Raw genomic sequence first — 15,047 nt, 5'->3', positions numbered from 1 at the left:
CTGTATTTACGGCCACTTCCCATTACTCATATTACTGCCTGAGCTCTGCTTTCTGTCAGATGAGCTGCAGCATTACATTCTTATAGGAGCATATATCCTGCAGTGAACAGTGCATGTGAGGGATCTAAGTTGTGCACTTCTTGTGAAAATCTGCCAGATTATCTGAGTTGGAGCTGAGAAGGTGATGCCAGCAGTGGGGAACAGTAGTAAATACTGCATATTTTGAGTTGTACAATGTAATAGTAATAAAAATAAAATGCACAATAAATGTAGTGTACTTAAATCATCCCAAAACAACCCCCACCCCCCATTCGTGGAAAAATGGTCTTCCTTTGAAACAGTTCCTGGTGCCCAAAAAGGTTGGGAACTACTGCATTAGACAATTAAAGAAGACCTTGAAAATTGTAGTAAAGAAATTTATTTCCAAAAGTCTTTTTATAAAGGGATACATATTACACATCTAATTCTGATAGTATATGGGGGCGGGGCGGGAGCCTGTTGAATAAATTCAGCATCTTTATTTTTTGATACTTGGAGCCCTTCAGAATCAGTGCAGCCTGACCATCAAGACCCTGCCCACATGCTCCATGAACCCTTGGCTCCTGTCATCATAGATGGCTCCTCTAGTGCTGGAACATTTTTTTTGAGAGGTTTTTGCTATAGGGTGTGTGTGCTCGCCAGACAGACAGAGACATAGAGACAGAAAGCGAGAAATCACCCCCCAGGGGGGATGGTCATGCCGCAATCCCTTCTCCTCCATTCTCCTCTCGGGATCTTGGGCACGCACGCACACGCGCCCGGCCTGAGTTCTAAGCCACCAGGTCCGGGATGCGAACCATGGTCAACTACGTGGGGTTCCAGCGACATAGCCATTACCCTAACTGCTGGTTCCCTAGTGCTGGAACATTTTGACCTCACGTTCTCACTGTTGGGAATGGTGCCTTCTCCCACCTTTAAAGACAATTACTCCTTCATGGCCCATAGCAGATACCTCTCCTGTGCAAAGCCCTCCTTGACTCCCTCATTAAGTAGAATCATCTTGGCCTCATAGCATTTTGTTCTGATCACCTAAATGAGTCATCAGCATGAAATCTTTTCATTTCTTTCAGGATGCAGGGAAGTCGTCATGGCCAAGACAGCTCTGTTTACCACCTAGCCCACGCCACCTTTCCTGAACCTTAGCCAGCTGATGGAGACTTTTATCATCACGCTCTAAACCCTGCAGGACAGGGATACTGGGCTTTGCCCTGCCTTGGTTGCTATGTGTTGGCATTATTTGGCCAAGGGTGGCCCAGACTACCAGATGCTGGCAAGACTTCTCATTACACAGTGGTACAGTGTCTGGCCAACTGTCCATCCTCAGCCATCTGGTTGACCCGATTCTTTCTGCAGGTGACAGGAGATAGGGGAGGGGCAAGGGGCCCTGGTGGGGATTGTTAGCTTGAGTTACTTCCTGATGTCCTTAGTGAGAGAAGCCCACTACATTGCTTTTGTATTGAATCTTGATTCAATGTTAGGTGATATAATTTTTTGAAAATGTATTTTATGAAATATGAATGACATTTTCATTTTCTTTTTTCCCTCCTTCATAGTTATGTAGAAAAGAACAGAAACATTTACTGAGAACATGTGTACCAGGCACTGTGTTTTAAATATCTTAATTATAATATATATTAACATACCTCTAAATATATGCTCACCTCAGAATTTTGAGAACTCTGAGGCACATAGAGTCATGTCCAGAAATTAAGAAATTATTTTGAAATGTTAGCCTAGTCATTTTAAATGCACTGTTTTGTGTTGGTGAATGTATAACGAAGGTATATTAATTTAGCTATGGTAAATTAACTTGCACAATATGCTGTTTTATTATTGTAGGGACATTTTAACCATACTGGGAACCATTAGAAGATGCAAGCTGGACAGAGGAAGATTCTGCTTTTGACTTTGAACCTTCTGTGTTACAGCAAATATGAATCTCTTACAGATGGGATTGGGTACCCACCTGTTCAAATAGCAGCCTGGTGTTTCTGCTGGGGGATTGTTTATCTATTCATTCAGGTTATGCCACCATACTCTCTCACATGAGAGCTGGGAGAATCCATGTCACTTCAAAAGAACCTCCAAGTTGTTATTACTCACTATAGCCTTCTTTCAAATGTATCTTGCTTGAGGGAGAAATCAATTGCATTATTTAAAGGTGAAAAAAGAAAAACTCCATATCAAACTTCCTATGAAGTTTGGGAACTTTGTGACTTATGAAATCACATCCAGATGTAGCCTTGATTTTATACTTTTCAGTTCTTCTGTGGATATATCCAGGGCTGCATATGTACTTTTAAAAATTAAATAATTTATTTTTATACTTAAAATGCTCTATAATCTTGAAATGAATTTTACTGAATGCTAGTATCTGTTTTGTGTAATTCTCCAACTGAAGTTATCAGAGACAGGGACCCCTTTTATATTAAAATGGAAATTTTCTCATTTTCTCCTGGATTTTCTATGTATCCTTTGGCTGTGGAAATTGGCATTATTTTCCTTGGGTTTGAAAGCTTCCTGAGATAACCCTGGTCACTTGATAGACAAGGACCTAAAGAAACCACTGGATTATATAATTGGTCTGAGGTTCTTCAACCTTCCAAAGCCAGAAGAGGGTGGGATTTCCTAATACACTCTTATGTTTTCATCACTTTATTCCTTAGGACCATGTTCCCTACCTGAGACCATTCTCAGCACTGGGATTTGGGAGTGCACAATCCATAAATGATCATGGTATGCAGTACTGGGGTGAATTTCATATTAGAAAAATGGAGCATAGGAAGATGCGATGCTGAAACTACTGCCATACCATTTGTGGTGTCAATTATCTAAAATTACTAGACATCTCACCATTACTCCTGCCTATAATCCCAGAGCTGTGACTAGATTGGGAAGTCCCAATCCATGCCAGACAACCAAGGCTGAAAGAGAGGGAAAAGGTATTGGAATTTGTGGCCTTAAAAAAATTTTTTTTGGAAGAGTTTTAGTTCTTCTCTTTTCAAAATGAAATCTGTATGTTTATGGAAGAAAATTAAAACTCAGATTTAGGAACCAACAACTGGCATAATAATAGTTACGTCACTGGAGTCCCACGTAGTCAACTGCAGTTTGAGTCCCAGACCCAGTGGCTTAAAACTCACACGGGACTAGAATGGAGAAGGGATTGCTGTGTGGCCATCTCCCTGTGAGGGGGGATTTCTCACTTTCTGTTTCTCTGTCTCTCTGGTGAGCGCACGTGCCCTATAGCAAAACAAACAAAACTCTTTTTAAAAAACCCTCAGATTTGTGTTTTCTTTTTGTGTGTAAACTTCTTTTTTCCCTCAAATTCATGGAGAGAGATGTTCACATATTTTTAGATGGGTATTTTGGTAATTTAAGTAGCACACAAATAGTCTCAGTTCTTTATGTATGGGGGGGTCTTCAAAAAGTTTGTGGAAAATGACTATTATGCAAAAGTTATGCATGGATTTTGATTTTTTTACCAAAATAAATTTATACTTTAATTTCACTTTCCAACAACGTTTTGAACTTCCCTCATATATGAAGGGAACACTTCTTAGCAAAGAACAACCCTCATGCATCATCCTGCCCATGGAAAATTCTTCAATTTCTAGTTGACAGATTTGGTTTCCAGTCTCATATTCACTAGACATTTTGCCATGAGGCCTTGATGAAACATTTAACTTCCTTGAGCCTCCAGTGGAGATGGTAGCCCGCAGGGTTTGTGATTAGTATTAAATACAAGAGCTTACACCAAGGGCATGGCGACCCTTCAATGTTGTCTTCCTTTACTCTACCGCATAGCCCCTTCAGAACCAGTGCAGGATACCTTTTCTAAAAAAGCAAAAAGGCCAGAAAGATTACAACACTGTTAAAGACAAAAAGAGTGAGGTGAAGCTGCCCATTATTTTGGGAACTGCAGTTTTGTCACAAATGCCTAGAATTCTTAGGTTGTTAAGAAAGTACTAATATGGAAGAGCTTGTTAGAGGGCACCCGAGAGATGTGGAGTCAGTATTTTCTCAACATTTTCAGTCTGCTTGGTACGGGTCACAAAATAAAATGCTCTGAAATTCTAGCTTTCCAGGCTGTCTTTCCTAGACCATGCGCATGTCAGAGCCCATCCTACTCTGACCTTGTCCTGGGAAGGAACCCATCCTGATCATGCTCTCCTGGAGTGTGGCACATCCACCCCACACTCACCTGACTGCTGTCACAACTGGCTCCCACCCAACCTGGCCTTTGGCCCCACCTTCCCACCTCCAAAATCTTCCCTAGCCAGAAGGATGACCTCTACTCCTCCCATCTAGCCTCATTTTGGGCCCTGCAGCCTACGAAGTATGATGGAAAAGAATCTTTTGATAGAGTCTCTTCTTTCAAGTGATTTTAATTATTATTGTAATGATAATACTTGTTCATTGTAAAAGATGATGGAAAACAGAAAGAAAAACTAACACACTCATCACAGATGGCCACTGTTGACTTACCTGCATTCACACTCCAGATGCGGGCTTCTTTTTTGTTTCTAACTCAATGCTACATAGCGAATGTCCTTCTAAGTCATTGTGGGGAAACATCATTCTAAAAGGTGACAGAATATTCCACCTTAGAACAGGCTGTGACTTTGACAGCTCTTCCTCAAGCAACACTAAATGTGCCTTCTTTGAACAGGCTGTTTGTAAAGTGTGCAGGTAAATGTTGGGAAGCGTCTTTACCTCTGGGAAGTGAAATGAGAGCTGGATGTTGGATGTGCCAAACAGGAGGCATGACTGCATGTCCTACAGGGATGACCTGGAAGAGCTGGCCCACATGGTCGTGTTAACTTTCCCCAAATAGAGCCATTTCTCCCTGCCAAATTAATTTGTCAGCACCACAGGTACTAAAACAGATTAACTAATAGGCAAAACCTGCATAGATTCCACTAAACTGGGCTTTGATGCACCCATGATGAGCATGAAATGGGATTATCCTTTTAAAGTGCTTTATCTTTGTTTTCTTGTCAAATGAGGAAGAAAAAGACATTTTCTTATACCCCAAGGAAACAGACTAGACACTTACACGTGTGTATTTTCAATAGATAAATTTTCAATTTGTTCTTTAATTATTATGTCATTGTTTGCTTTTTTATATATAAGGGCTAAAACTATCAAAACAAATCTTTAATAGTTTCACAAAATAAATTCATAGCGGTTTCTAAAACAAATTATAAAAATTCAGAAAATTCAGAAGCCTGGTAAATGGTTACAAAGATATGTTAACATCATTTGAAATGTTTTGCCTCCTTTCAAAAAATAGTTTATTTTCATTTTTTCAACTTATTTATTTATTTATTTCCACAATAAAAAGAGACAAAGAGACAGGCATCCCCAAAAGGGTCCTCAGGCTGTAATCCACCCTATCTTAGCCAGCCTGGATCATGGGTATGCATGTGCCTGGCATGTTCAGAGGTCCCAGGACTTGCTTGAAACCAGGATCTTTCCCACGTGGGTCCAGTTGTGTTACCAGCTGGCCCCAAATTTGTTTAAAATGTTAAAAAAAAATTACACTTGAAATCCATATTATTAAAGAAAAACAATCTAAATATAGGTAAGTGAAAAAGAAGTCATCCATAATCCCTAACTCAGAAGTAATGTTAACATTCTGATGTATAGCCTTAGAAAACTTTCTCCAACACCACAGTGCATTTACCCAGTCTTCATAATGAGCATTTAGATTGTATCTCTCTACCACTTGATATTGCAAAAATTGCTATATAAACATTTATATACACATTTTTATAAAGCTTTATAATTATGAGAGACCATTCTAGACATTGAATTGCTGGATCAGAGGGTACATTCTTCTTTTCTGTCCTCTGGAAAGTAGTACCAAGAGCCTATGTTACTCTCCCTTTACCAGCACTAGGCAGAGCTGGGTTTTGTTTTAACTTGGAACATTTTTTTTTATTATTTATTGAATTTTATTTATTCATTCATTAATTTCAATTTGACTAGAGAGAGACAAAGTGAGAAAGCAAGCCATAAGGTCCAGAACTCAAAATGTGGTCGGCCATGCGGGTTTGTCCAGCGCCTTAACCACCACGCCACCTGCTGGTTCCATAACTTGGAACATTTTGAATACACAACAAAGGTAGGGTGAACAGACAGTATAGTTTATTTAGCTCTCCTCCAGCTCCGGTGATGGTCAGCCCATGACCAGTTTTGCCCAACTACTTTACAGCTGCCCCTTTCCCAGCACCCACCAAGTACTGGAAGCAAATACCAGACATAATATTATTTCACCTATAAATATTTCAGTGCGTCTCACCAAAAGAGACATTAAAAAGGCATGACCACAATATAATTGTCATTTTCAATGCAAAATTTACAACAATTCCTTACATGATGAAATCACTAGTTTTTTTTAATCAGATTTTTACATGTTTCATCAATTTTGTACAATATTCTTTTGAAATTTTCTTCTATGAATGAGCAAGTGAGAGACAGCACCCCAACAGGGTCTTAATGCTGTAGTCCATCTTCAACTTTAGCCAGCCCAGATCATGGGCACGTGTATGCCTGACATACTTGGGGAGGTCTACAGATGCCAATCAGAACCTTCCCTTGTGGGTTGGCCTTAAAGCGTGTTGCGCTATATGGCTGTGTCACCATCTGGCCCCCATAAATACTGGGTTTTATTTTATTTTTTTTACAACTCATTTGAATTGAGATTCAAATAAGATCTATATATTGTGACTAGTTGATGTTTCTGTGTTTTGATTGAAGAGTTTCCCTTCTTCTTTTTTCTCTTCACAGTATATTTTTCAATAATCTAATTTGTAGAGTTGTCTCAAGATTTTACTAATTGCCTCTTTCATTTTATGTACTTCTCTGACCTCTGTATTTCCTGTAAAGTGGTAGTTGATCCAGAAACTTGTCTTTCCATTATTTATTTTAAAGAGTTTATTGTATAGTAAGGCTGTAAAGTCTGTTTTCTCTCATGTGACACAGGTATTTTTTCCAGTGTGTCATTTTCACCTTTTTTTCAGTGATATTTACATCCTTTGCCACACATAAGTTTTGACTGTCATCTGTCAGCCTCTTTTTTTTACTGGTTTCCAGGCTTATTATCATTCAAGAAAAACCTTCTCTTCAAGTTTATGGACAATATATGAATTGATTAGAAATTATACATCTAAAATTGTGCATGATTTTGATTAAAATTTAAAACTTTGCTACAGTTACAACTTTTTTGGCGGGGAGGAGTAAAGGATGATATATTTCACTTAATTTTTTTCCCTAAATATTAACCAGTCTTTCATTAACCATATTTTCTCCGTTGACTGTGAATTCCATTTTTCATCATATATGGGATAGTTCTGCACTTTTCTGTTCTTTTATCTTTCTCATCCAGTGGCTATAACACTGTATGTGTGTACATGCATGTGTATATGTACAAGTGGTCTTTTTATTAATATATAACACAGGTGCAGAAAAGTGAAAAAAAAAATGAGTGCCAGGGTTAGTACCTGGGTAGAAGGTAGCTCCCATTTCCACCTGTTATTTTCTTTGTAAAAATACTTTTCTTTGTCCCTTCTCACATGCTTGTTCTTCCAGAACGACTTTATAATCATTTTGTCAAATTTCAAAAATTAAAACTACATAAAATACTGATTGGATTTGTGCTGCACGTATTGATTAATTGCAGGAGACGGGGTAGCGTTACTACATTGAGGTTTATTGTCCAGAGACATGGTACATTTTGCTATGATAAATTCTTTTTCTCTTTTTTACTTTGCTATAAGGGTGTTTGCACTCACAGGAAAGAGACAGAGAGAGAGAGAGGGGAAGTGAGAAATCACCCGCACCCTCCAATAGGACATGGTCACATCGCAACTCTTTCTCCTCTATCTTTTCATCCTTTTTCTGTTTTGAGCACTTACATTCTTGGTTTGTTTTTGCTATCAGGAGAACTCAAGCACTCGCTGGAGACAGAGAGAGAGAAAAAAATGAGAAGTCATGCCAAGGAAGGATGACCATACTGTAATCCCTTCTCTTCCATTCTTCTCTTGGGATTTTTAGGCATGCACACACATGTGCCTGTCATGATTTTTCAAGCTGCTGGGTCCAGGACTTGAACTGTGATTGGCCATGTATGATACAGCTGCCTTAACTTCCATTCCACCTGCTGGCCCAATAAACACTTTTTTTTTTCTGTTTTATTTTCTATCTTGTTAGTGTAGGTCCTATACTTTAAACTCAATCCCAGGTACTATTTTTTAATTTCATTTTTTTACTATTTATAACTGTTATACCAGATTGTTTTCTTAAAACATTGCTGTTTAAAAATTACTAGTACATTTTTCCCCTGATGCGGAAGGAAACTAATCTGCACTGTGCAACACTGCACTATGACACTTCTGAATGTGTATGTCATCGTATTTCACCTTCAAAAAACACTTTGAGAGAGTTACCTTCACTGTACAAGGATAGAGACTGAGTCTCTTGTCCTCAAGTCAGACAACTGTGGTCTAAGCTTGGCCTTTTGGACTCTAGCATCTGCCTCTGCCAGACCTATGCCACTTTAAGCCACACATGGGTAGGGGTTGAGGAGGGAATTGAGAGAATCTTATTAAAATTCTGACTCTTTAAATGGTGTGCAGGCCTGAGATTCAGCATTTCAAATAAGCTCCCAAGAGGCGCCATAGACTACACTCTGAGCATGAGGTCATATAGCACATCGGCTGCCAAAGTCATTTAAGATACAGTAAAATGGGATTTTTTTGTGGAGATGTGGACAATTGCCTGGTTCTAGAGTCAAAGTATTCTGTTTTGTAGAATAATTTGGACAGTTTACTTTGCCAATCTAGAAAGCCCCTGAAATTGCTGCCCACTGCCTGAAGTAGTGGATAATGGGACTGGGTGTGCCACCTGCTTGGGACTTTTCTATCATTTACTTATTCTTGGCCCTATACCTCGGTTTCCTCATCTGTAAAACAAGAGTAACAGTGACACCAGTATCACAACAAATTGTGAGGAGTTGATGGTAGATGTAATATATTTAAGATGCTTAGGATAGAACATAGCCCTACTTATTATTTCATCATTATTATGCACAGAGCTTCAGAGCTTGTCCCAGGGATGTAAAAGTGGAATTAAGCAATGCTTCTGTGTCATCCACACAGAGGTATACCCTCTCATGAAGCCATTTCCCTGGCCATACCAGACTTCACACTCTAGACCCACTGCCTCTTAGCTTATGGCTAAGATTCTTGATTGTTTTGCCTGTTTTTTGTTTGTTTTTGTCAGAGGGTGCTTGTGTTGCCAGAGAAAACGAGAAAGCATCCCTTAGGGAGGGCATGGTCATGCCACATTTTTCCATTTCATCAGGATTTGGGGCACATATACACATGCACTTAGCTTGTTTTTCAAGCTTCCAGGAACAGGATTCAAACCGAAGTTGACCACATGGGATCTGGTTCCCAAGGCATTGTACATAACCACTACGTTACAGGTCTGGCCCAGAGCTATTTTAAGAGTTTTATTTTTTATTGTTATTTACTTTTTATTGCCAGGGAGAAAGCACCTCCATAGTGGGCGTGGTCACACCATAATCCTTTTTCCTCATTCCTCAGTCCTGTCAGGATTTGGGGCACACATGCATGCATGCACAGCAGCCTGGAATGTTTTTCAAGTCACTAGGGCCAGCATTTGGACTACAGTCAGCCACGTGGGATCCAGACCCAGCACAGCACTTAACCACTGTCCTATGGGTTGGCCTGTTTCGTAGATTTTACAGGAGCTTTAGAAACTTCTGACCAGTTTCTTATCAATATGTAAGTATATTTGAGGAGGAGTTGCTGGCCAATGGTTTCACATAATCACTGTTATGTTTTTTCCATCGTGATAAAAAGATGGTGCTATCTTAGTGAAAACTTGGAAGGGCTTGATGGGAACAAGAAGTTAGTGTTTAATGAATATAGTTTGAGTTTGGGGAGATGAAAATTTCTGGACATGTATGGTGGTGATGGTTGTATAAAAATGTAAATATGCTTAATGGCTCTGAAATGTACTCTTACAGTTAAAATAGTAAATTTTATGTTGTGTATTTTATACCACAATAAAAAATAAAGTAAAAATAAAAACTTAACAATGGCTCAATTCTACCCTTTCTTGGTGAGAAATGTTATAATTTCTTTTCATTTTTCACTTACTGTGAACAATTCAAATACAAATTTTCAGTTACTCCATGAAGTCCCTGGTGTATCCATAGTCAATACTCAACGCACGGTGACTGTTACTACTGAAGCCCATGTATGCAGAGGCTGTCAAAATGCTCTTCTTGTCACTAATAACAACACTTACATCTTATCTTTTGGTACAGTTGAAACAACAGATATCTAAGGTGTGGAGAACAGCACTTCCATTTGGCACAAAACCCAAGTCCTGTGAGTGATTTCCTCAGGTCAGTAAGGGTTAATTGCTAATGGTTATTTACTAAACACAGTAATTTTTAGCCCAAATTGATATAAAAAAAGATTTCTGATACCTAAATTTACTTATGTAGAAAAAATTATATAAAAATAAGTTTAATCTCATTTAGTTATTCATGTATTAAATGACTCTTATTAGAAAGGATAAAATTTAAAATACCTGGGGGTGGCAGGTGGCATGGTGGCTAAGAACACTGGACTCCTGCATGGCCAACCATGATTCAAGTCCCAGACCTGGTGGCTTGCTCTCTCACTTTCCCTCTCTCTCTCTCTCTCACTCTGTTTCTCTCTGGTCAAATTGAAATCAAATAAATAAATATAAAATAAAATAATTCTTTTAAAAAATTAAAATACATAACTATCAACTAAAAACATATATATTATCAATTAAAATGATCTTTTGGTCACTCTTGTGAGGCCCATTTGTTCATTTTTCAAGAAAACCAATTTAATTATCCAAATTAAAAAAAAAATTCTTTTCTTTTGGGCTCAAACTTTTAATATAAAAAGTTCATTGATGTGCAAAAAAAAAAACCATATGAAATTCTATGATTGAAAGTCCCCATGATGGGAACCAACAGTTAACGTAATGGCTATGTCGCTGGACTCCCACGTAGTTGACCGCGGTTCGCGTCCCAGACCCAGTGGCTTAAAACTCACACCGGGCGCGTGTGCGTGCGTGCCCAAGAGCCTGAGAGGAGAACGGAGGAGAAGGGATTGCAGCGTGACCATCCCCCCTGGGGAGTGATTTCTCACTTTCTGTCTCTCTGTCTCTCTCTGTCTGTCTGGCGAGTGCACGCGCCCTATAGCAAAAAACCTCTCTAAAAAAAAAAAAAAAAAAAGTCCCCACGAGTCCACTATGGTGCACATGCATAGACCAGTATCTACTCTAAATATTCAGTAACAAAAATTTACAGCATCTTCTCAGGGACAGCAAGGCAGACCTTTTTTTTTTTTTTTTCATAAAATTTGTTTGGATGGGTTACACTTTTCTTAAAAATAATTATTTTATTTAACTTTTTATTTATTTATTATTTTAATTTGAACACTGAGAGAGAGAGAGAGGGAAAGTGACAAAGCAAGTCGCCAGGTCCGGGACTCAGACCATGGTCAGCCATGTGGGGGTCCAGCGCCCCTAACCACCATGCCACCTGCTGGCCCAACAAGGCAGACTCACTATGGACCAGCACAAATAAATGCAGCAAAAACAGTACTATATACTTAAATTTAGGATAGTCATTCATGAGGATCGTCACAATTCCAATACAAGGAACGAATCTTCTGGCTCTGCCCACGACATCTTTTTTTTTCTAGCCTGTGTTGTCCTTGTTTGCAGAGGCTTCAGTCATCAACTGCTTTATTATCTCCTTTGGTTAAAAACTTAATATGCCCATTTTACTTTTCATGAATCTTTAGGACTCGGTGAACTATAGGAATCTCTCTTCCTTCTATCCTAAACAATGACAATTTCTCCCACTCAGACAGGATCTTCAACTCGATTTGCTAGGAAGAGATCATCTTTATGAAATGCAGGTTGCGTGCTGCCACTGAGCATCACTATAATTGGACTTTCACTTCCAGTTATTACCATTAACCCCTTCCAGATCAGTAGTGTTGAAGAGACAATCATTTTGAAATTTAGGACTTGATAATAGAGCAGTTGCTTGTTCATCCACCACACATTGTCCAGAAAGTCTAGAGACAGTATGGCAGGGTCAGGGAGTGGGACACTGGCAGGAGAGAGGGCATGATGTGACCTGTGGGCACAACAGTGGGCTCACGGGCCAGGCTCACACTGAAAATATTCTTGATGAGCCTCTTATAAATTGAAAAAAAGAATTATTTTATTTAGTTAATAATAATTATTTTAAAAATTTGACCAGAGAGAGAGGAAAAATGCTGCCAGGTCTGGGACTTGAACCATGGTCAGCCACATGGTAATCCAGCATGTTGACCACCATGCTGCCTGCTGGCCCTTTGACAAACCTCTTAATAATTAATTTGAATTAATAGAAGAAATTTAATCCTAGAGGGTCAAGATGCCTTTTCTAATCCCTAAAAGTTGTTGTTGATCAAAAACTACCCATGACAGGCCAGTAGGTGGCATGGAGGTTAAGGCACTGATTACCACATGGCTGATGTCATGGTTTGAGTACTGGACCTAATGGCTTGAAAATCATGCCAAGAGTGTGTATGTGTGTCCAAAATCCCAAAGAGATGGGAAAAGAAGAGATGAGGATGTGGCCATGTCCCTGGAGGTGATTTCTTACTCCCCTGCGATCTTTCTCTGGTGAGTGCATGCATTCTATAGCAAAACTAAAGTAATTAATTAATTAACTCATTTTTTAAAAACTACAGATTACTATTTGTATGTCTTTGGGGAAATGTCTATTCTAGTCCTTAGCCTATTTTTAAATTGGATTATTATTACTATTTTGCTATTGAGTTATATGGGTTCTTTATATATTTTGGAAATTAACCCCTTATCAGATATATGGTTTGCAAATATTTCCTCCCATTCTGTAGGTTTCCTTTTTTACTCTAATTGTTTCCTTTGCTGTGCAGAAGATTTCCAGTTTGATGTAGTCCCCATTGTCCATTTTTGCTTTTGTTACCTGTGCTTTTGAGGTCATACTCATGAAATCATTGCCAAGACCAAGGTCATGAAGCTTTTTTCCTGTTTTAATCTAGTTTTATAGTTTCAAATGTTATTTTTAAATCTTCAATTAATTTTTTTGTTGTTGTTAATGCTATTGGGTGTATGCTTTCACCAAAGAGAGAGAGAGGCAGAGAGAGACAGAGGAAAGTGAAGAATTATTCCATAATTCTTTCTCCTCCATTCTCTTCTTGGTATGCACACACACGTGCTAGATGTATTTTCTAAACTGCTGGGTCCAGCACTCATATCATAAGGTCAGCCACATGGGATCTAGCTGCCTTAACTACCGTGCCAGCTGGCTGGCCCAATTTTTTTTTTTTTAAATTTTCCATAGAGAGAAAACACCCTTTCAATGGGGCATGGTTATGCCTTAATTCTTTATTCTTCATTTATTCATCCCATCAGGATTTGGAGCACACATGGACATGTGTCTGGTATTTTTCTTTTTTTGTTTTAATTATTTTCTTTAATTTTATAAAAAATTATTGTTATTTATTTTGCTTAGACCAGAGAGGGAGGGGGAAAGAAAGAGAAAGTAAGAAAGCAAGCTGCCAATTCTGGGACTCAAACTATGGTCCACCATATGCCCTTAACCACCATGCCACCTGCTGATCCAAATGCCTAGTATTTTTCAAGCCACTGGGGCCAAAATTCAAACTGCATTCGGCCATGTGGGATCCAATTCCAAATGCACAAATGTTAATACCTGCACTACCAGGTCATCCCTCATTTTGTGAGTTGATTGTTTTGTATGGTGTAATATGAGGGTATCAATTTAATTGCTTTGCATGTGGATATCTGGTTTTCCTAGAACTATTTGCTGAAGAGACTGTTTTTTCCTTATTTTGTATTTTGGTATCTTTGTCAAAGATCCATTGACCATGCATATTCATGGATTTCTTTCTGTGCTTTTCGTTCTGTTCCATGGGTCTATATATCTGTGTTTATGCTAGTACCATACCACTTTTATTAATGAAGCTTTGTAATATGTTTTGAAATCAGGAAATGTGATGGCTCCACAGATGTATGAAAAGACACTCAACAGGGCCAACATATGGTGTGGTGGTTAAAGCACTGGATTCCCACATGATCAACTATGGTTCAGGTTCCAGATCCTGCAACTTTTAAATCACACTGGGAGCATGTGCATCTGTGACCAAAATCCCAAGAGAAGAACGGAGGAGAAGGGATTGTGGCATGACCCAACCTCCTAGGAGGGTGATTTCTCACTTTTTCTTGCTTTCTGTCTTTCCCCAGTGAGCACACATACCCTATGACAAAAACCTAAGGAAAAAATAAAGAAAAAAAGGAAGGAAGTAAAAGAATAGACACTCAGTGTCACTAATCAGGGACATGCAAATCAAAACCACAAGGAGATATTGCCTGATACCTGTTAGTATAGCTATCATCATAAAGAAAGAAAAGAAGACAACAGGTGTGATAATATGGAAAAATTGGAACCCTTGTACACTGTAAGTGAGAATGCAAAATGGTGCAACTGCTATGGAAGACAGTATGGGTGTGCTTCATAAAGCTAAAAATAGAACTACGATATGATCCAGCAATTTCTTCTGGTAATATTGCCAAAAAAACATAAGTAGGATCTCAAAGAAATATTAGCACTTTTGTGTTCAGCACTATTGTATTAGCCACAATGGGTGGATAAAGAAAATGTGGCATATACATACAATGGAATGCTATTCAGCCTTTAAAAAGGAAAGAAAGTCCTACCATGTGTGACAACATGGATAAACTCAGAGGGCATTACAGTAAGTGAAATAAGCCAGACACAGAAAGACAAATACTAAATGATCTTATGTATATGTCAAATTTCAAAAAGTTGACTCATAGAAGCAGAGAGTAAAAGTATACTTGTT

General features: G+C 38.6%; 2 protein-coding genes across 5 annotated transcripts in view; one reads left to right on the top strand and one right to left on the bottom strand.

Moving 5' to 3' along the window:
• Window positions 1-15,047, top strand: part of CUNH10orf143 (chromosome unknown C10orf143 homolog) — an 83,548-nt gene that overhangs the window by 55,152 nt on the left and 13,349 nt on the right. The window contains exons 4-5 of one of the 4 annotated variants that reach the window (XR_003549164.1): window positions 1,110-1,392; window positions 1,879-3,212. Coding sequence is in view for 2 of the 4 variants with exons in the window: in XM_027771233.1 (XP_027627034.1) it covers window positions 10,403-10,474 (72 nt within the window). In the remaining 2 variants the exon portion in view is untranslated. Of the gene's footprint in view, window positions 1-1,109; window positions 1,393-1,878; window positions 3,213-10,402; window positions 10,484-14,172; window positions 14,192-15,047 lie in introns of those variants that run through there. The other 3 variants (XM_027771233.1, XR_003549163.1, XM_027771234.1) reach the window with 3 other exon arrangements.
• Window positions 11,396-15,047, bottom strand: part of LOC102476997 (signal peptidase complex catalytic subunit SEC11A-like) — a 34,752-nt gene continuing 31,100 nt past the window's right edge. Inside the window, 4 exon segments of the mRNA XM_014587220.1 lie at window positions 11,396-11,400; window positions 11,689-11,789; window positions 11,911-11,969; window positions 11,971-12,268. Coding sequence (XP_014442706.1) covers window positions 11,396-11,400; window positions 11,689-11,789; window positions 11,911-11,969; window positions 11,971-12,268 — 463 coding nt within the window.

Source organism: Tupaia chinensis, unplaced genomic scaffold (genome assembly GCF_000334495.1).
Source record: "Tupaia chinensis unplaced genomic scaffold, TupChi_1.0 Scaffold000197_1, whole genome shotgun sequence".
Lineage (NCBI taxonomy): Eukaryota > Metazoa > Chordata > Mammalia > Scandentia > Tupaiidae > Tupaia > Tupaia belangeri.
Note: the sequence above shows the minus strand (reverse complement) of the source record. Positions and strands in the feature narration are given on the sequence as shown.